This window comes from Onychostruthus taczanowskii, unplaced genomic scaffold (assembly GCF_017590055.1).
Source record: "Onychostruthus taczanowskii isolate IOZ18803 unplaced genomic scaffold, ASM1759005v1 scaffold46, whole genome shotgun sequence".
In the NCBI taxonomy this organism is placed as follows: Eukaryota; Metazoa; Chordata; class Aves; order Passeriformes; family Passeridae; genus Onychostruthus; species Onychostruthus taczanowskii.
Genome location: NW_024502125.1, coordinates 6,138,942 through 6,160,982, shown reverse-complemented (window position 1 = coordinate 6,160,982; position 22,041 = coordinate 6,138,942). Strand labels below are relative to the sequence as shown.

The 22,041-nt window shown below is 41.8% G+C and overlaps 1 protein-coding gene across 1 annotated transcript in view; it reads left to right on the top strand.

The window, feature by feature from the left end:
- Positions 1–14,971: 14,971 nt before the first annotated feature.
- IQGAP2 (IQ motif containing GTPase activating protein 2) overlaps positions 14,972–22,041 on the top strand; it is a 122,828-nt gene continuing 115,758 nt past the window's right edge. Inside the window, exon 1 of the mRNA XM_041414630.1 lies at positions 14,972–15,039. Within this exon, the coding sequence (XP_041270564.1) occupies positions 14,994–15,039 (46 nt within the window). The 5' untranslated portion in view covers positions 14,972–14,993. The remainder of the gene's footprint in view (positions 15,040–22,041) is intronic.

Sequence of the window (22,041 nt, the reverse complement as noted above, 5' to 3'; positions counted from 1 at the left end):
CTCTTGGATCCTAAGGATCTGGTTTTCAGTTTAGCTTTCTACTTTCTAATTTTGGACATCTACCACTTGCCATTCAGTTTTCACAAGCAATCACGACCAAGCAAGCTGAAGCTGCTTTAATGCTAAAGGACAGCACTCACAGCTCATTGCAAGTAGAGTACTCTGCAAGAGTCCAGTATCATATGTGTTGTTCCGGTTTCATTTGTTGTCAAGCACTAGAGTTGTCAGCTAGCACTTCTCCTGTACGATTCTGCATGTTTTCTTATCTATGTCATGTCTTCTGTCCTCTTAATGTCTGCCTTGTATGATCATATGTATGCCCATCCTCCACTAGCTATGTGACAAAAATATTTTGTGAATCTTACATGGGTCTGTCTTACCTTAAAAAGAAGAGGGTTGGGAAAAATAATGAAGCGGAATCAAATTAAATTAAAACAATGAAGAGTAATAGCTCAAGAAATAGGCTTCAATTATTTTTATTTTTTCAGATGTTTTCTTCAAATCCTAGCTTGAAGCTATACAATATTGTATATTGTAAAGAAATAGTACACAGTTAGAAGTGAACACATATGTGGCTGAGTATACAAACATATGGACACACTCACCTCTATAACACAGATGAATATTAAACTTACAAACCATGTTCTCATTTCTTTCTCTGTGACAGTGTTACTTTCTTCGTTGTGCATTATGCTTTGAAAACAAATAACATCCTGTTCCATTCCTTGTGCAGAAACCTTTACTTACGTATGTGCAAAATTGTTGGGATGCCAAGAGTCATCTCAGCTGGCCATTAGCTTCCAGTCATTGGAGGCATAAAGTGGTCTGAAAAATGAGCTTTGACTTAGCTGTTGCCTTTCCCGTCTGCCCAACCCACCCTCCTGCCCCATCACACTGTGCCAAACAGCAAAACAGCACATCATGCAAAGGCACTGGTGTTCCAGTGACTCGGAGACTCAGCACTCTCAGATACATAAACTCCTAAAAGCTATGAATTTTGTCTTATTCAACCAAAAGGCCTTCAAAATGGTCCATGGGGATATCAACATGCTAATTTCTGTGTAATGTATGAGAAAATGTCTGTGATTTTCTGTATTGTATGTTTTTCATTGTTTCTGCATATATGGCTGCTGTTGTTCTAGTGATGTGGTTAAAGAATTATCTGCTATTGTTCTTATCAGCAATTTTTGACCAGCTTGAAACAGAGCCATTGCCAGGGTGTTTTTCAATTAATGATTAACACCCATGAAGATCTTCTACAGTAATTAGTGCCATACAAAGTCATGGATACTATAAATGAAGCCAATCCAGGGTGAAAATAGCACCACATACCCACAGACCAGTGACAGTGGAAAGAGCTCTTCCAAAAGCTCTGGCATCTGCTACATTTCTTCTTTGTTCTTTTCAGGATGTTCACTCTCTGCAGTATTCTTCCTCTGGTAGGGGACATGCACTCATTCTACAGAAGTAAGAAAGCAGAAGAAAGGGCATATTCCTTTCACAGGAAAGAATGTATGCTTGCTATAGGAAAGCCAGCTCTACAATAAGATTAAAACAAACAAACCAACCAACCCAAGCAGTTTGCTATTCTTTTTTATCCCCATGTCTCTTATGAGTTGATAAACTAAATACCAGTGCTTATGAAACCTTTGGGACAAGGCTAAGAAAGCGTAGCAAAGCTTACATGATAGTTCTTTTGGAAAGGAGGAGACCTTTCCAAGGGGTAAACATCGGCAACTAATGAAACCATAGCATATTGTTTCTAATTATGATCACAAATAGGCAGTTTTAAGTAGAAAATTGTCATTCAAATCTACAGCAGCAGTAGATCGAACTACCTTTTATATGGAAATGTGTAAACATAGATTAAAATCAAAGGCTTGGAAGGAAAAGGAGAATATTTGAAGAGATACTTAAACACAACCTCCCATCATCTCCTTTGGACAAACCTTTAAGTGCTTTCCTGTTCCTTCCTGCTACCAATCGTCCTAATAATGTGACTGATTCCTTTAGTGCCTCACTAATGAAATGAAAGGCTAATATGACATTTGCAACAAAAATTGAGAGCAGGCATGAAATTAGCAGTGTAGGAAAGCTAGCTCATTTATAAGAATTTTAAAAATGCCCCAAGCTGCTAGTGTCTGCCTGCATTTATTGTCCTCCAAGTGGTTTAGGATCCTACAAAGTGTTACATGTCACAAGTTTCGTATGTGTAATCTGATCCCTGTTAAAATTAGTGAAGCAATTTTTTAGGGTCAGGAGCTTTGCCTTTCAAAAATATGAGGTATGTGACTGTGTATACCGCCATGCTGGTATTGCTATTGTGAGAGAAATGGTTTTTTCAGCCCTTTTTTAGGATGAATAATTTTAGCTTGGTTTTTCCTATGAATGTAGTGCTTCACAAACATTAAAAGAATTTCAATACCAATGCTACAAGCTAAGTGAATCAACTGGCAACTTCTTTTAATAATTTTCTACAGAATACTCTATTTAAAATCCCAATTAAACTTTAAATAAATGCTGTTTTACCTTCAGCTGTACAACATTGTGACAACTAAATTGTATCTCATGCTTGGCCGAAAATATATGTAGGAATATACTGTATAAAATTAGATTTTTTTTTAAGTGGGCAGTTTCCATTGCAGTGTAATGACATATATGCAGAAGCCAGGTATCAAGGGTGAGGTACAGAAAGTAGAGCTCTTGATCTTCACTGCAACTTATTGCTATTGTAAGGGTATTGATTTCCTTAAAACCTTGTTCATTTTTTGCTTTCATTGCAATTTATTGGCATTGTTAGGTTACTGATCTTCTTAAAAACCTGTTAGTATTTTCCAATGCTAAGCAACAGAAGGAAAACATGTATTCTTTCCTAGTTTTTTGCAGTTATTTTCTGTTCCCAGTTTCTGCTTCTAAACTTCCATTCAAATTTCCAATTGCTCTGGCTGTACCATTTTTTCAAACAGTCTTCAGTGTATAAACACACAGGTATGTCAGTGGCCACATGTTGTCAAGAAAATCTCCATTTCTCAATGCAAGGTAACATGTACATATTGTATATACGGGTAACAAGCTACTTTAAAGTTGAATTGCCATTTGAACATGGCAATTTGACTTCAGATCTGCATCAAGATCTTGGCAATGGTCCTGACCTCTCTGTTCCTTTCTTTCTTTGTTTCCTTTACTGCTGTTTGTGCCTGGAAAGCAGGTTACAGTCATCACTATTGTATATATGTGTTTGCATGTGTGTGCCTTGATAAATTCTCTCTTTTGGAGTTCGGAATTTTTCATTTCAAATCCAGCTGGTACAATTGTGAACTCATCTTTTCAGTATCCTCATCTGTGTCAGATTGCCAGCTTCCAAAATGTTTGACCAAGTGTTTTGATTAAGTCCTATGAGGAAAGCTGTCTGTATATTTGTGAAAGGGCATGCTCTGTGTAGGATGACCGTGTACAGTATAAATCTATAAAATGTGGAAGTGTTTATAAGTTTATCTGCAAAATATTTATCATCTGTGTAACAAATGCAAAGTTATTTAGTGTACATCAGATTAATAAATGGGGATGATTTTTTGCTCTGCTATATTAAAATAAAGATATGTTCTCTGCAATGAATACATACCAGGTGTGATGATAGCCAGAATATTTTTATTATTATCCACAAGATACTACACTACCCACTATAGAAAAAAATAGTTTTTTAACCTTAATTGTTCTTTTACAATGGTTCTCTATGTATCTCATCTTTAGTGCCTGTAGTAGAAGTTGAACATATAGTAAAAGTAAACATGGAACAAGTTAATAAAGTTAAATGAGTTTAACTTGTGAAAAAAAGAGAGAGTAAAAGTTACTATGGTTGTAAGAGGCAAAGTTCTTTAGTTAATCATCTGGGATTCATATTTTTATTGTACATAACTACACAAAATAGACACCTAGCCTTTCAGTATATAACTGCCTTTTGTTATCAACAAAAGGGTCTAGTCTAACTCAATGTAAAAAACATACTGCTGCAAAGTATAATGATCCATGAATCTGAAAGGCCAATGGAAATTTGTACAATAAACAATGGTTCCATAAGAACTTGCTATTCACAGGGAAAAACCCACCACCAACAACAAGGCCAAACAATTTCATACTAACAAAAAACCCTCCCGAACCACCATAAACACAAAAAATCCCACCCCAGAAACCACCAAAACTGAAGCAGAAGTGCAAGAATATTAAGTTCATTGCATTTGTGCTTTTTGGACATCCAAAAAGCATCAACAGATCAAATGTGGTAGCTTTAAAATAACAAAAATATGCTGAGTTATTTATATTCTAACATTTCCATGGCTAAATTGGAAACACATTTCCAAATATAGGTTATTTTAAACAGATGATGGGCTAAACAAAACACATGAGTCTCTTCATCTGTGTCACCAACAGGGAAAACTTAAGCTACATGTGAATCGAAACTTTTTCAGCTCAAGCAAGAGTACTGTCTGCAAAACCCAATTACAAAGGCTATGCATGATTTTGTTTTTGTCCTTTAGCAACTAGGTTGTTTTGTGGTACAGTATAGAAAATGTCATTCTGTATTTATTAAGTACCACCAACAGAAGTACTATTTCATGTTTTTAGTCTCCTTAGATGTACGTCCTCATCTACCTGCATTTGAAGCGTACACTTCATTCTCTAGTGGAGATTTGCCTTCTAGTCTCATTCTGGGAAGAAACACTACTCTTATTTTCTGCAGTTTTCTGCAGATATTCTTCACAGCTACCTCTCAGAACATCACATGCTCTCTAGAAAACCTTCAGTAGCTAGGAATCTTGTGTTGGACAGCATCTCTTGTGTTGGAGGACATCAGGACATCACCCTGCAAAGAAGGATACTTCAACTGTAGGACAGCATTCCTCCAAATGAATTTTGGAAGCATATATATATTATATGTATATATGTATAGTCCTGGCTGACAAAGCTATGCTGTCAAAATGGTGATACTTACTTCAGAACACTCTGTTTGTGTGTCTCCATTTACATATTTTTTGAGATGAGAGCATAGAGACGGATGCAAATGGTAAGTGGGGGAGGCATTTTGTGGTATATAGCACAGTATATCCCTGAGAACAAATGTTAAAATAGATTCCATGAATTCTCCATATGCCTTGCTTTCCACTAGGATGCCAGCTAGGCTGTGATTTGTATTTAACACATAGCAATTGCAAAGTCACACAGGCTATATATTATATGAAATCAGTATCTAACCCAAACTCTCCACAACAAATTTACCGATCTCCGGAATTTTTTAAAAGCACTTTACCCTGGCAACAGAGATAATAAATATTAGCTGAAAGTTCTTCAGAGACTTTCCTAAAAATATTAAGCTGAACAGAAATTCATACCATTGTGTATATTTTCCGGTGTCACCATACGTAAACTTTCACAGTATACAAGATAATGCATTCTTTCTGCAGATGCATTTCACACCATGTTGCTTGTGGCTCTCACAGTGAACCCAACTGATCTGATTAGGACTTCAGGGGTGATTTTAGTAGACACAACTATAGCAGACTGAAGTTGTAAGTACTAAATAGCTTGGGAAGAAAAAAATGCCTGACTGAACTACATCTGGAAATGCCCACACTGTTCAGTCAAGGCAATGTTTCCAGCCGTGAAAATATAAAGACAAACTAGTGCAAACCTTATCAGTTCTTGAGTAAATTCCTCTATCCTTCAGAAGAGCCAGAATGTCGCACTTCTAGTCACAGAATGACAAATTGTCAAAATATTCCTCAAACACACTGTTATGGCCTGAAAAGGTACTTAAGAATCCTTAAGGTACTTAAGAATCCTTAGCTGCAAGAATGAAGTGTGAAATGCCTGCTGCAAAACCTTAAAATGTTGCTTGGATATCCCGATAATTTGGCTGAATTCTGAGTAAATACAGTCTCAGCTACAGATCTGATCTTTATTCTCCCCCAGTCAAATAGCACTTTAATTTAAGAGTTTCATGAAAATGCAGAGCTCAATTATTGTAGAACAACAGGGTTTTTGCCAATATACCTGAAATGTGAATTTTACAACATCTGGTTTATAATGCATTTAACTTTAGTCTGTGCCCACACAAACTGCAGACCACTTAACCCCAGGACTTTCAGGGTGTACACGACTATAAATAAAAACATCCTTTGCTTTGCAGTTAAACTGGACTTTACAGAGAGTAGGAATGAGAAATCCGATAAAACTAAGAGTATTCCACCTTCACAAGAGTTCTAAAAGTGAAGCCACTAGTGGACTCTTGTATTTTCTGCATCATTTATTTTTGGCTGGCTGTCCCTGCACACACACTCCATGGACTCCCTTGCAAACTCCAGATTCTGCTTACAAAGAGCGTTACAGCATTGGTGTTACAACCAGATTATATAAAAGGCATTCCACCTGGTATGTAGCATTACATTCCAGTTAGAGCCATTTTTCCCAGGTTTCTTTTCCATCCAACAGGTCTGGGAACAGTTATCTATGAATATGTTTCCTCATCCCTCCTACTCAGTCATAAGGAGTTACAGAAATAACTGTTTTGATAGTGTTCAGTACAATCATATGAAAAGTAAGTTCAGGCTGCTCAAGAGTCATTGCCCATCAGCTCAATTCTCAGTATGCAGGAGGAGTTTGGATTTGTCCCTTCAGTCTTTAGCTAAAATCAAAGGGTTTAAAATTTAAATATAAAAAAAGAAATGAAAAGGAATAGTAAAGATGCTGACGTAGAACAAAGAAACACTAAGATGCTGATGTGCTTTTGAGTTACAGTGATATTGGTATTGCACCGTTAATGTGAACTCTAACTGTGTCTTTGGTGGGGCTGCCATACTGTGTTTTGTGAAATACAGAATACGTAATTATTGAAGACAGGGATACAAGGTCAAATGGAGCCAAGTTCCCAGGGTAAAACTCTGGACTTTGCATGCCAAAATCATATCACAACTACTGACTGATCATAAACCAAAAGGAAAAAACAGATGGGCGAGAGCCCACATCTGTTTAAGAAGTCATTAACTATGTAATTAACTAGGTTACTTTGCATTGTTACTGTTACACAAATGTGGAAACCAAGGAAAACTACCTGTTGACGGTGACACAGGATCTTGCCTCAGTTCAGGGACCATATTTTACCATCAGTAATCTGGTTATGGAAAACAAACTGGTCCACAATGAAACGGTGCAATCACCAAACTGACCTACAGGTGGAGCAGGAAAAATAACTAAGGATCAGGAAAGACCTTATTCACAAAGCTCCCAGAGTTCCAGCTGTCACTGCTCAGAAGCAGATGAGATCCTTCCCTCACCCAGGCACACACACCTTGTAAGATGGGTGAGCAGTGTCCTCACGCAGGGGTTAGCTCATCTCTGACGTGTTTTGGTGGACAAGTCTTGAGTGGAGGCAGCTTTGGGGGTCTATGCAAGCAGGGCTGCCACAACCCAAGGAGCTAGTGCCAGGATACCAATGCTCCCCAACCTACACAAGATGTTGATTAACTTTTCACTGCTCATTATTCACGTGCTCATTTTAATGCTACAGACACAACTGATTTGGAATCCAGTTATCTGGGAAATACCTGTTTTCCTTTTGGAAAACGAGAAAGACTCTTCTAGGAGTGTAATTCAAATGGGAGCCATTTTGATTTAAATAAGAGGAGGCTGCTGACACTGTGTTCTCTGTGAAGGGTCCTGGATGTTGGGATTAGCTCTCCTGGCCAAGCCTCCTGGAGCCTGAATTTGTCAGTCTTTTAGACACGTTCTTAATTTTTTTTACACTAATGTGAATAATGAGGAGCTTTTCAAAAGGCTGGAGCTGTGCCAGTGGAAAAGTGATGGAAATAAGAAGACCAGAGTTAATCTAGTGCAAATCCATGGGAGTTCAGCCTGTGCTTTATCTGTGGGGCAACTGTTGGCAGGCTAGAAATAGTTGTAGGGTTGCCCTAGCTGTCACTCAGTATGCCGTAAATGCAAAGCTCCTAATGCTGAGCCTCAAGAGTAATAAATAAATAAAACATTAATGAGTGAATAATGCATAGACTTTTAGTGGAGTGGAAACATTGCTAAGCACATGCAACCACAAAGAAGCACACAGATGCTGTGTTACAAAACCAAAAAAATGCCACTCCAAAACACATAAAAATCCCCCTCCCCAAAAGAAACACTGCCACAGGCAAACCACTTATAGCTTGTGGATAACATGTGAGGAAACAATCAAGATCTTGCTACATCCAGCTCAATAAAGAATGCTTTTTCCTGAATCCCTGAGCTGCAGCCGGCCACAGATGTTCCCTGCTTTCAAACAGTTCTGAATTCATTTTTATGGTTATTCATTACGTCTAGACAAGGAGAGTCACTCCACTCCGAAGTACTCTGTTAAATGAATAAATATTTATTCCAACAGGCAAATGGAGAAAGCCCTTTTCTGTCAGGGTGCTGGCAGAAAGATTTCCACCTCTGTCTTGCTAAACTCATGCCACTTTTGCAGGAACCAGGGCATTTGTCCAAGACATTTTGAACAAATACTCCTTTTTTAAAAAAACCTGTTCAAGCAGTGAAACTGGTTTCTTAGGTACCTTGACAGACAAGATTTAAGAAAGTCTTGCCCAGATGGGGAAAGCAGAGGGAGCCCTCACCTGATAGGAAAGGGCATATAAAAGTACACCTCCAAAATGCACCTTAAGTAAGGTTAGATACATGACATTTAGGCAATTAGAAGAAGACAAAATAGGTTGTGGTGTAATATGGTATTGCCACTCCACTATTGCTTCTCACTTTCAGCACACGACACATCACTCCAGCCTTTGTTACACTTAAGCTGCTTTTTGGGAGCTGAGCTGGCTTCTGAAAAAGAAAACCACAGCTTTTGGGCAGCAATGAGGAATGTTAAGTTAGCTTAGTGCCATGACTAAGATAATGGTGGGACCCTACAGACAGCCCTGTGAGCACAACTATGTCAGCATGAGCTGTGTTTCTCCAGTTTGTAACATGCAATCTAGGGCCTGGGAAGAGTCACTGAGAAATCACAATATTGCTTTCTCCAGTATGTCAGTGTTTGAAACAAAAATCCTTGGATTTACTATTAAATTGGAAGTCACAAAGTGTTTCTGACAAAAACGCTGGAGGATATACTCCTATTCATATTTCCAGAACTGCATTTGCTAGTTTTTCCTCAAAACATGAGGTCTAAAAAGGCTATTTTCCTCAGAACAACTGAAGTGTGAGTGCTTAAGCACCTTCTTACTTTGGCAGCTGCAGCTTTAAGGCAAACAACATGAGGTTTGCAAAGAAGACAGATTTCTGACACTGAAGCAATTTCTCTAAACATTTTCTTTTTCAGGTGTCAGTGCTATACAAATACATTGTTTTACACACATTTAATGTAACACTTTACCCTTTAGCCTTATACACATCTTCTGGTTTGTTTTTCTACAAGTTTGGTCAAAGTTACTCACATGTTTGTTTCTCCTCCATCCCACAAATGTTTTCTTTGCTTTTAAAAAAATGAGTTTTCAATTTTATCAAATAAGAATAAAATTTGGCCTCTTTTATTTATATTGATGACCAACAGAGTTTAATTAGGCATATTTCCAACTACCTTGTCTTACCCTAGAAATCATTACAAAATCTGAGGAATGTGTTCCTCTAAATATGGAGGCTTGGTGTTTAGTTTGCCTCCAACCATAAGCCAGGACAGTTCAGAAGTAAAAATCACTTCCTCAATGGGAAGGAGTGATTCCTGCTGAGAAAGAAAGGCACTTCAACTCTTTTGTTACCGGTCTCCATTTAACCTGCCATTCAGTTTGCCCTGATATTTGTAAAATCTCACATTTCTTTAGGATCCTTTGATTGATGCAGCTCCAGTCTAGCTTGAACTTAATATACCTTTTTAATTAAGGTTTCTGCTGATGACAGGCCCTCACTTATTGGAAAGGAAGAGCTGAGAAGAGAACAGGGAAGCGAGGGCTGAGTTGCACCATCACCTTTCTCCTCTAGGCACACAAGGAAGAGAAGAGAGGAAAGTGATATCTCTCACTTGCTTTTTCTGAGCAAGGGACTTACAGTCTCCCCACTGACACAGTCTGTATTTTCTCCAGTATCCCTGTGGCCAATTATGTGATGACTTAATTGTTTACTTACCTCATGACAATAAATAATGCATAAGAAGAATACTGTGCTGAGGGGAAGGCAGTAACCCAGCACAATTCCCAGAGCTGATCCCTTTCCCTGCAGAGACAGCTGCTTGCAAGACCCACAGCAGACCGTAGAGGCAGCTGTGCTGGGGACACTTCCTGATTTTGTGTTCCCTAACATAGCCTTGAGAGCCTCTCGACATTTGAGTTAAATTCTTAAGCACAGCAGTTGTGTCCTTTTCTCTGCAATGTATGCAAACTTATTAGTCTAGGTTCACCTGGTGTTCCCACTAGTCCCACTAGTATCCTTGTCAGCACACGGGGACACCAGCTATGCAACATGTCCTTACGAGTCACCACCACTTTGGCGACCTCCAATATCCAGCAGGGCTGGGGGACCCCTCCCACCATCCCGAGGCACTGAGAGTTCATTCCACTAGTCAGGGTAAGACCTTCTGGAAGCACAGGGAGCATAAAGGGCAAGCAAGATATTTTTGGTTACGACACACTGGTGTTGGGTCTGCACAAGCACCGTGTGGCACATTCAGCTTAAGCTTGTCAGCCTTTAATTAGCTGTAAGAAGGAAACAATTGAAAAGGTCCTTGCAGTAACTGGGAGCCTGCCTGGAGCTAATCTTCTTCCGTATTGTGCTGCAGAGATTCAGGCAGCGCCCCACTCCCACTTACCAGGGCAATCTCTCCAGCCCAGGCTTTCTCTCCTGCAAAAATAAAAAAGAATATGGACTTTCTCTACAACAGCTAATAGGAAACAACAACAACAAAACCAACCAAACAAACAAACCCCGAACAAATCAAAACCAAAGCCACCAAATAAAACCTCTTTTAAATTAACAAACGCACTTTTTCTTTCCATAAGACAAATGCAGCCAGCCAAGGCACATGATTTAACAATAAATTCAGGTATCGTCACAGAAAAAGTGACATTAAAGCCTCTGTTTCCAACAAAAAGCCTAGTGTCTCTAATTACCTGCATGTACTTGCGTCACTGCTACATAAGCCACCCAAGAATTTCAAATATCAATATCCTTCACCATATAAAATCTCTCTGTACACAACAGGACTGTCAGAAAACTTGAAGTAGCAGAGGCCTCTGCAGTTTTTTGATCCAAGTACAGGCAATGATATGTTGGAAGGATACATTTTCATCTGTCCCTTCTTTCAGCTTATTCCCTTCTAGGCCCTGGAGCAGTCCAGAGCTGCAGCTGAACACAGAGTTGCTGCATTTAAATACAGACTATTGATTCCTAGCTGGCTCTCACATTCTGTCCCTACTGGGGCACAATGTCCCTCACAGACAGGTGTGGAAGCTGGAGCCGCATTGTTAGTATCAATGCAGTGGGAAGCATGTTATCCACAGAACAGTGTCCTTGATAATATGGTGAGGACATTGATCTTAAACTCCATTAAAGGGCCCAGAGTATGAACAGGAAATGTTCACATTCAAACATTTACTCTAGATAGCTGACTACACTGATTTCTTTAGTGCATGCTTCTTTGTAACATGTAGAAGTAGAGTGCTTGTATATACTCATAAAAACGAATCTAGTGTCCATAGTGTTAGCTCGGGCGTAGGCTGCCTAAAATGTGTGGCTCACTTTAAATCTTCTATTGCACTCGGGTTCCATAAGAAAGGTAAATGCGCAGCCTTTCTTGCAGCGAACTTTTCCAGCCAGTCACAGCTGCAGTAGGACTTTGGAGGGCCAGGAAGGAAGAAGGAGAGGAGGGAGGTGCAGAGGGGCTGCTCCCCCACCCCATGCAGAGCACCCAGCAGTTCACAGGGGCAGGCTGCAACTTCTCTGCCTGGTCCCTGCCAGAGGTGTTTAAATCTTCATACCACAAACAGCTGATGGAATTTGCCTTTAAACTCGGAAAAGCAGGGATTAACAAACCTAATGCAGAATGTCATGAGCAGGCCTGCGTGGCTGCTGCTTGTTACTCCAATATTCTTTTACCTGTCTCAGTTCCCACTGAGAGCAGTTGGTTTCTGTCATGCCTGCTGTTCTGCAAGCATTACAGAGGTTACTGCTGCCAAAAAAACATTCTCACTTCTCCCTGCCCTCCTTTCATTTCTTACCACGGTTTGCCCCCTGCTCTAAGCTGGCACTTGCATTCAAGAGGCAGCTGTGTGAAAGCAACAAACCAACTGCTGGCCTAAGAAATAACCTTACTAAGAGAAAAAAAGTTATTTTTCAATCTGGGACAACTATCTAAGTCCCCATAGGGTGATAAAAGTGCTGGTGCCAACCTAGACCAAGGACACCCATGGAGAAGGAGGAGGAGGACAGGGACACATTGCAGGCACAGACGCTGAGAGACAGGGAGGAACATTTTCTCAGCAAAGGTGTCAATGTATGTGTGTGTGACACCATGCCTGCACACACCCTTGTCTTTCCAGCAGGTAAGGGAATAAGACAACTCACCAGAGACTGGCAGTGTCACACAGAGACCCTCTGGGGCTTTGGCAGATTGTTCCTTCAGGACAGAGACCCCTCCGTTACTGCTATCACACCACATCCACACAACCTGTAGACCAGGCCAAGCATTTCTCAGAGAGAAGTGTTGTCATTTGAAGCATAATGCAGTTGTGCCAAAATGAAACTTTTCAGGGGGAAAAGACCCCTTGATTTTAGTGAGAAAATATGTTTTTAAGAAAACTTTGAATTATCTTTCCTTGACTAAAGGATAAAAGAGATGGAGAAAGTGTTCTACAGCACATTCTCGACTTAGGCTGTGTAACAGTGTAAAAGGCTGTAGAAATGGTCGTTTGAAGCAAATGCAATATTTTCAATAAACTCTTTAAATTGTGGAAGCAAATTTATTCTTTTCCATGTTGGGTTTATTCACCCACTTTATTATATAAGAGAAGAAGCAAATGGGTGTTTGTTTAAAACTCAAGAAAGCATTCAGAAAGCCAAGTGCGAACTGCAGCTCTACTGGTGCTTGCACCACACACCTCTGCTGTAAGTTATCCTCCCTGATCTCTGGGGACGGAGGAAAAGGGAGCAGAGGAAATCAAAAGCACCTCAAGAAAAAAAAAACAATGTTTCCTCTTAGGTGTTGTTTTTCTCCCGTACCCTGTCAGTCTTTTCTTCTTCAATAATCCATGCCTTAAGTACTATGAGGAGTGTCTTTCCCTACCTCAGTGAGCTGTGCCCAACCACAGAGGAGACTCCACAGATCCAGCAGTGTTTTATTTTGAAACACAAATGACTAAACTCTTCCATTCAACCTGCAAACACACATTGAGCCACCTGGTACATGTCATTAAAATACAAGCATGCTCAGGTGCAATTTGTCCCACGGGCAGGCTGTGGCTGTGCAGACACACAACCTCATCCTGTCTTCCACAGAACTTCATGGTATGGGCATAGTGACTTTCGACAGGATATAGTCCTATAATAGACTGCAATTTGAGAAACCTTTTTCTCTGACCATCTTCAGGTGCATTTCATAGTCACCTGGGAGCTTGTGGCCCCAAAATGTGAATCAGTGATTCATGGATTTGCTGCTCAGCTGTCCAAAATCAAGCTCTCAGTGACAGAGACATCGTGGAGAGGAGTCTCAAATGGAGGAACATGCGTAGATCCCTCACAAAACTCCGTAGAAAGGAGCAGCAACATGGGACAGGTCCACACAAGTACACCCAACTCCAAAGGTGCCCTGCAGGTCATGGTGATGGCTTTGTGGTTTGGCAGGAACACTGCTTGTGGGGAGTGAGAATTTTTTGAAACAGCAAAGCTACAGGAGGGAGTCTTAGGCTTGGTTCTTCACCTCTCTTCAGAGTCCACCCTGCCAAAACACCATAGGGAAGATTCCTCGGCCTTCTACACTGTGGAATTTGGTTTATTCAAATGGTTTTGTTGTTTGGGGTGGTATTTTTTGGTTTGTTTCCCTTTTATTCAGAGGGTTTACATGGATTGCTGGTTTGGGGTCCTTTCCTGCATTTGGGAGGGAAGAGTTTCTGCTTTTTGATTTTAGGACTCCTTTTGTACTCGTTTTGTTTTGTTCTGTTATGTTTTTGGTTTTGTGGGGTTTTTTTTTTGTTTTTGTTTTGGGGGGGTGGGTGGTGTTCTCCTTTTGTTCTTTGTGTTGCTTGCATTTTTTTCCCCTTTGTTTTGCCAGGTCTTGGGGGGAGTGGATTTAGTTTCTTTCCACTTTATTTTTTGGTTTCCTGGTTGGGTGGTTTTTGTTTTGTTGTAGTTTTTTGTTGTATTTGTTTTTGTTGTTTCTTTTTTTTGTTTTGTTTTGATTTTTGCTTTGGGCCTTGCCTTTTGGTTGTTTTTTGGGTTTTAGTTTGTTGTGTTGTTGTTTGGGGGCCTTTTTGGTTTTTGTGGTTTGGGGGGGGGGGTTTGTTGATTTTTTTTCTTTGCTTTGGGGCTTGGTTTTTTGTTGATTTTTTTTTTTTTTTGGTGGCTTTTTGGGGAAGGGGGATTTTTTAAATTTCTTTTTTTTATGTTACGTTTTGATTTGTTCTCCATTCTTTTTCTACTTTCTGACCTGGCACTTTCCTGCCTTTTGGGGGTTGGGTTTGTGGTTTTTTTTTTGTTTTTTTTTTTTTTTCCCTTAGTTTGGTTGGTTGGTTTTGTTTTGCTTTTTCCCGGGTCTCTCACTTCCCTTCTCCCCTTTTCCTTGTTTTTTCGCACTTTCCCCCGCCCGCCGCGCTCTCCCGGCGCACACGCGCCCGGCCCCGCTGGAGCCGCCCCGGGTGGCCCCGGCCCCGCGCGGGGCGGGCGCGGCCGCGGGCGCAGCAAATCAGCGGGGCCCGGGCCGCGCATAAGAAGGGCGGGCGGGGGCCGGCGCCGTCCCTCCCGGCGGCGGCAGGATGCACCATGAGGAGCTGGCGTCCCTGCAGCGGCCCCGCTACGGCTGTGAGTGGGGTCCTGGGCGGCGTTTCGGGACCCCTTCTTGGTGGGGGTTTTTTTTTTTTTTTTTTTGGTTTTTAAATTTCCACCCCCCCCTCCTTTCCCTTGCTGCTTTCTCGGTTTAAAAGAGCGAGTTGAAGGCAAAATAAAACCCGCCCAGCAGACTCTGCGGCAGAGCGCAGCGCTCCGGCTTCTTTTAGGTTAGCTCGCAGCCGGCTCCGGCTGGGTTTTGAACAGATTTTCACGGGGCTGCGTTTTGTTCTGTAACTTTGTGAATGGATTATAGCTGTAATTCCGCATTGCAGCTCGGGAGTTTTAGATTAAGAGGTCGAGTTTCGGGTTTTAGTGTTGTAACTTGGTGTTGCAGGTATGGGTTTGAGTTTTAACTTCCTAACTTGAGTTACGACTGTAGTTTCAGGTTGTAACTTGGTAACCTTTGGATTATCACTTCGGAATTTCGGATTATAAAAATAAACCTTTGCTTTCTAGTTTTATAACTTTGTCTTAGACCTTTGCAACTCTTAAGTACTTGGGATGAGGGGAGAGACCGTGCAGGCGCCAGGCATTTCTTTTCAGAGGGGGTGTATTTACTTCCCAAACGTGTGTTTGAGAAAAACCCTTGAAGCACCTTACCTCTTCCTGCTGCTGGTCTCTCCCGCCCGTGCTGCGATCTTGTAACCGCCTGTGCTTTTCCTGGCTCTTGTAGGGCAGAGCAGCGCAAACCGATGGCTGTGCCATTCCTGCAAGAAATGCCTCTGGTACTTCAGGCATTACAAAATGGGAACACACAAATGATTTGCAAAGCTCTCAACAACCCTGGCATCCTGTTGTCTAATGAGCAACTACCCAGTTCTTATCGTAGTGGCTTTGTTTAAAACCGGTTTTGAAATCTCCTTTTAGAAAGAAACACAAAACTCCTTAGCAGTGCTAAGGGCCACCTAGATTCCACCTAAGACAAGTAGAAAAACTTGGCAGTAAGATTTTCAGCTTGCAGAATGCCATGCTCTTCTGAGCTGTCATTGATGACTGATTCACCCTATTGATGCCCTCTATTGGGGCAGTTTGTGGTACCTGCCTGTAGGTTTCATCTTTTGTTTTACCCAGTAGGTGGATGACATCCTTGTGAAAGTGTGTGTTTTCACTGGTTCCTACAGGCATAGCCTGAGTGCCCATGCTACTGTGTTAGCAAAGATGAATATTTTGCTTGTGAAACCAGTCCCCTAGCTGCTTGTGCTGTTGCACGTGTAGTTGGGCAGTGTCCAGGTGTGCAGCATCGTGCTCCAACCTCGGTTTGGACACTGTCCACTTGCCTGAGATGCAGAAATGTTTGTTGTATGCCTGTCAGGACTCCAGCAGCAGGGGCTTTCCTGTGTAGCTCTGGCGTGGCTGGTCTCAGAATATGTGGGTCTGGACAGGTAGACGTCAATGTGTCATGACTTCTGGTAAAGGCAAAGATTAGGCTTTCACTTAAAGCAAAGAGCTCATCCTTTGAGTCTTGTTCTTGCCTGGGCGCTGAGGATGAATTACCTTATTGCCAGAGCTGCTCAGAGTATTTTAAGGATTGTAGGCCTCAATTATTATGGGAAAGAATGACCATGTTACGGACACTAAATATAGTTTTGAAGATATGGTCTATCCTCTCAGTGCTTATGCTTTGTATGGTAGCTGAGAGCATTTTGTTCTAGTTACCATGGGGATGTTCATGTTCTGAGTTGTAGCCACTCTTGGTTCAGATCTCTCTGCCCCAGGTACAAGAGTGGATGAGAGTGCATTTGTCTTTTCTAATGGTGCCTCCCCTCTGACCAATAACGTCTGCTTGCTCGGGATCCGGTAGTTTTTCTGTCCTTCCCTGAGTGAGAAGCTGTGGCTGCTGTGCCACACTGCATCCACTTCTTTCTGCAGTGCAATTTTTGCTGCAGGAACCTTTGAAATGACATTCCTTTCAAGAAACTAGGCAAAGGCTCTTGAAATATGCCGGGCTCATGGCAATATTTAAAAAAATACACCAAAAAACTTCATGGACACCTCCATACTTTAAAGAACGAGCTATAGCCTTGTCTGTAGTGACAAGTAGAGGTTTTTTTGCCTGTGTTTAGAGAAATACATATGTTTTATCTGCATTTGGCTGCCATTTTGAGAAGCAAAGAGACCCAGCACCTTAAAAAAAAACAAACAAAACCCAAAACAAAACAAGAAAAAAAAGGCTCCCTAACTAGAAAACATTAGCGTTGTCCGAGCTCTTATGAAAGCACATCATAAGTTGTAAGTTCCCTGCATAACTAAAACTTCACTTTGGGTTACTGACAAAGAGTTCCCTTTGTTGAGAACATCACATCTATGCTGGATTTCTGAAGGAGTTAATAAGTTGTCCAAGTTAAGCTATCAAATTTCTAAGACCCCTTACTTGGACTTTTGACTTTGGCTTCAAGCTCCTGGCAGAGTTTGTGTATTGCTCTGAAGAATGCTAGTATTTTACTATCATAACTTTCTGCCAGGTACTATGTAAACTGGTGCGTGGTTATGAGTATCATTTCACTGGGAAGACTTATCCTGAACTTGAAAGATGTTGTACATTACAAGCTTTGCTGATATAGTAACACGAAAAACATCTAGAAAAAAAAACTTAAAGCTGATAATTTCCATATTTAAAGTCAGGAAATTGATGAATTAAATCAGTTGGTGTTAGTTCAGGATGAGCATGGTTCATGGGAGAATCAGAGCTCGGAGCAAACTCCGAAGTCTTCCCTTGGACTATTAGGGCGAAAGTTTTGTGGCTTCTTGGACCACTTGTTGAAAGATGCCTCCAACTCTGCTTGCTGTCGATAGCTTAAAGGAGATGCAGAAGAGATTTCTGTTGGTGCTCCGCTGAGCCCTTCAGACAGATATTTGTCTGCAGTACCAATTCAAGTGTGAATGTCAAATTACAAGGAAGCCAACTTATCTAGCCGAAACTGTGTTAACAGGCACACTGCAACTGAATTTACGTAGTGGTTTCCAGTCTGGCTACAGCTGTTGCTTGGTTTATTTCTCAATCCCAGCACAATCGGAAGCAGAGGTTCGCAAAACTGCAGAGAATTGGAACTTATATTACAACTAGAGGTATGAGCCATTTTTATAACAAAAATGCTTGGTGCTGTGGAAGATTGTGGAGACAAAAAAAGTGTAAATCTCAGATGTGCCTCACAGATTGAACCAAAATGGGAAGATACCAAATCAAGCAATGGTGTATCTTTGAGAATGCTCATTTCCTGACATTCGCAGTGCCTTCTTAGCTAGTTTTCTCTGAAGTCTGTGTGCAGAAACAAATGTTTAAGTTCTTGTGAACGGTCTGAATGGCTTCACTGCGCTTCCAGGAATGTAGTGAAGCTGCAGAGAGTGAGTGTCTGGATTTGAAAAGGATTTTAGGCATTAACATGCTCAGAGTAGCTGAATGAATACATGCCCTGAGTCCCTGTCTACTGAGCTAGGTGCTCCAACATCAGCAGATGCTTCTGTTGGAGATGCAAAAGTCTTCCTTCACCTCTGCTGCTGAGGCCAGAAAGCTAGTTTCACAGGGCATGGGTGATGGGTTAAAACAGGGGAAAACAGATTTTGGTATCCAGTGTTAAGGGCGTTGCTTGTGCTTCTGGTGCTGGCTCCCAGAATTGCTACTGTTTGGCACCAGGAGTTTGGAGATGAGGCATAAGCAGCATGAAGCTTCATGAGGGAGTGCTGCTCTGCCTGTGGAGACAGGCAGGGCAAACCTGAAGTGAAACACAGCCTACGCCTTTCTATGAAACTATACGTAGCTTCTTTGCTCAGCAGGATGTGAAAGTTTGCAAACCAGTGGCTTTATGAAAAGCTTTTAACATAAAACACTATAAATTTGTCTGCATGTCTAGTAAGTGCAGTGAAACAAATGACTCTTTTTCAGTCTAAAAAGGGGGAAATGTCTTTTGGTAAGAGTTCCATAGGCTTTTCCTAAGTGAAAACAGATGGGATTTTGTTTTTTTTTTAAAAGTTTTTTGAAACTTAAAAAAAAAAAAAAAGCTTTGCTGTGTCCTATGCATATATATTCTTTTGGGTGTATGCTTTCTTGTAGTGCTTGTGACTTATGAGAACACTTCTCCTTTTTTATTGATGGGTGTTATTTGGCAACCAAATACACTGTTTATCTCTTCCACTCTTTTTGTAGGTTGCTAATAATTAAACTGCTGAATGAGAACTCAAAAGGTTTAACTGCTTTGTTTAACCAAGTGCACATAATTCACTTGGTAGGAGTGGTTCTCTGTGTGCTTTTTGTACAAAGCAGGTTCATCTCCCCTGAAGTCTGCTGGTAAAGAAAGGACAGAGCTATGTTACAGCATGCTTAAAGCTACTTGAATGCTGTTGAAACAGGAAATATTAATATTGCACTGGAAACAGGATTTATAGCACGTGTGAGCGTGCTACTTCAAGTCCGATACTCGAGGCAGGGAATAGGAAGCATGCAGATTTTTAGCTCACCTCTTCCGTCAAGTGGGGTTTGTTACTGTTGCTGGCTCAAGCTGACTATGTTTTACTAGGAATAACCTTACATGTAAGGAAGAAAAAAAAAAACCTGTCAGTGACAGGCAGGACTGGTGGGTCACATTTCAGTGCGATGATAAGCAAGTATGCTCTCCTGTGCTTGCTCCTTGCAGGAAATGATTAACCTGCTGTGTTTGCTTCACTTGTGCAGGCTGTTATGTTGTTTTTGTAGAACAGGTATCCTTGAACTACTGCATGTTGTGGAATGCATGTTGTGCAGGGGCTGGACAGGGGAGATGTGCCTACCCTGGCCTGACTGGGGGCGCAGGGGCCAGGTGCCCCCGCCCTGGGGAGAGATGCCTGCTATACACGCCTCATTTGCTGATCCCTGATAAGACAGGCTGGTACGAGGGCTGTGTCCTGCACATTCATGGGTCAGCACTTCCTGCACCTTGGCACTTAGGTTCACCTTCAGAAAACAGCAACCTTCCCTTCAGAGTAGTGCCAGCTGGGCTTTGAAGAGGTTTGCTGAACATATACTGCCTTATTTTCACTGCTGAGTGTCTGACAACCACAAGGATGGGGTTGTGCTGGAGACCAGCCTGTTGCCCTGGCACTACTCCAGTTGAGTTTTGCCGGTTGCTGTGATGCAGGACAAGAGTGCCCTGGCCCGTGGTGGTGAGGGGCAGGTGGGGCAGGCAGTGCCTGCAGTGTGTTCTCTGGTGGCCAACAGCCTTGGTAAGGTGACTGGAGAGGGAGGGAGGGAATGGGCTACTAAACCAGATGCTTGTCCTGTAAACTCTGCACAGTGAAACACTTAGCTTCTAAATACCTTTTGAAATGTGTAAGCAAATAAACAGCCATTAAGAACCTGTGCTGGTGGCTGATTTCAGTGCGGAAATTACTGTTTTGCTCAAATGAATATGCACTAGCAAGAAATATTTATCCAGAGGGATTATGTCAATTCTTTGTTATCACTTATTGCCCAAGCTGTGGTCGTCTAGATAGAAATTCTTCAGGAATCAGATTGAAGGAGCACTTCAGAGCTCTGATACACACCAGCTGGCAAACTGCTGCCAGCCCATAAAGACTTTCTGCCTCCAGGTGTGGTCCTGTCCTGTCTGCCAGCCAGGCTCCAAAGCTATTAGAAACTACTGTCTTCATCTCAGATGCTTATCTTGGCCTTCATGTGCAAGGCTAAGCAGTCCATGGCTTCTGCTAAAGTGACTGATGAAGGATGTGGTCTCTGCCAGTCCTCTCTTGTGGACTCTGACCTGCTTCTTTGAAAGTGCAGTAAAAGCTTTTGTGGCATCTAGCAAGGTATTTAAAGCAACTCTTACCAGGCTTCAAAGTATGTAGAGGAATCTGTAGTCATGCATGCTATCAATCCTCTATTGTCTATTCCTCCTGAAATGAATAATAACCTCCTGCATTTGTGCTTGATTTATAAAACTGCTCCATAAACTGATTATATTTGTGGGATTGGACTCCCCTTTTCTGGGAGGAGAGCACAGATTAATCCAGAGGCAGCTGGAATGGGAAATGCCCAAAATCTGTACAGAAGTGTGCTGCATTAAGGCAACTGCTTTTCCACAGGGTGGTAGGATCAAACTATAGGCCAGTAAGTGTTTCACTTGTTTTAAGGGTGTTGTTTCAAAGATGTTTTGAGGAATCATAGCTGAGTACTGGGGGCTACCTGTGCCTAATACTCCTGCTGAAGTATTAGAAACAAGGCAAAAACCCCTTGAACTAATCACGGACATGTATTTTTTGAGAATATGCTCTTGTGTCTAGTGTCAACGTCATTGATAAGATGTTGTTTTTAACTGCTATTTGCACTGGTATTCCCTTGCCTGCTTTGCTGCAGACTGCTGCAGCTGGTGAGGTTTCAGCAGCATGAACTTGTCTTCAGCTGCTCTGTCATGGTGCTGAAGACAACTTCACCTCTTACCAGCACAAATACCCAGTCTGTCAGGAAGCTAATCTCTCCTAGCAGAGCTGATTTGCATTGCTGGATTTGCAGTCACCTCTGGTCTGTGCAGGGGGGTGACTGCAGGTTCACTTGCTGACCAAGGCAGAGGGACTTTCTGGCCAGGCGGGATTGTGGGCAGACAGAGTTTAGAGGTGTTAAAAGTGTTCTGGAACCACACCCTGAAACTGTGGTTTTGAGTGTGCTTTCAGTCAACTCTGCTGGTGGAAGAAGTGACCTTGACTCCTCCTGTGAAATTATTTTTGGCTGGATTAAGTCCCCAGTCTGGTTTGCAGCATGAGCCTGCAGGCAGGTCTGCCAGCATGATGGAATAGCTTGAGTAGAGATGAGCACCAGCACCTGGAAGAATGACAGATCAAGTTAAAGTTGTATGACTGCTGCACATAGAGATCTGGAAAGTGTGCATGCAGTGGGGCAGGAAAACGTGCAAGCAGAACTCAAAGGTGGACTGGGGCACACAGGAAGGAGTGTCACGTGCATCGCCCTGGTGTCCCAGCTGCCTCTGCTGTGGTGCTGGTGACAGCCTTGTG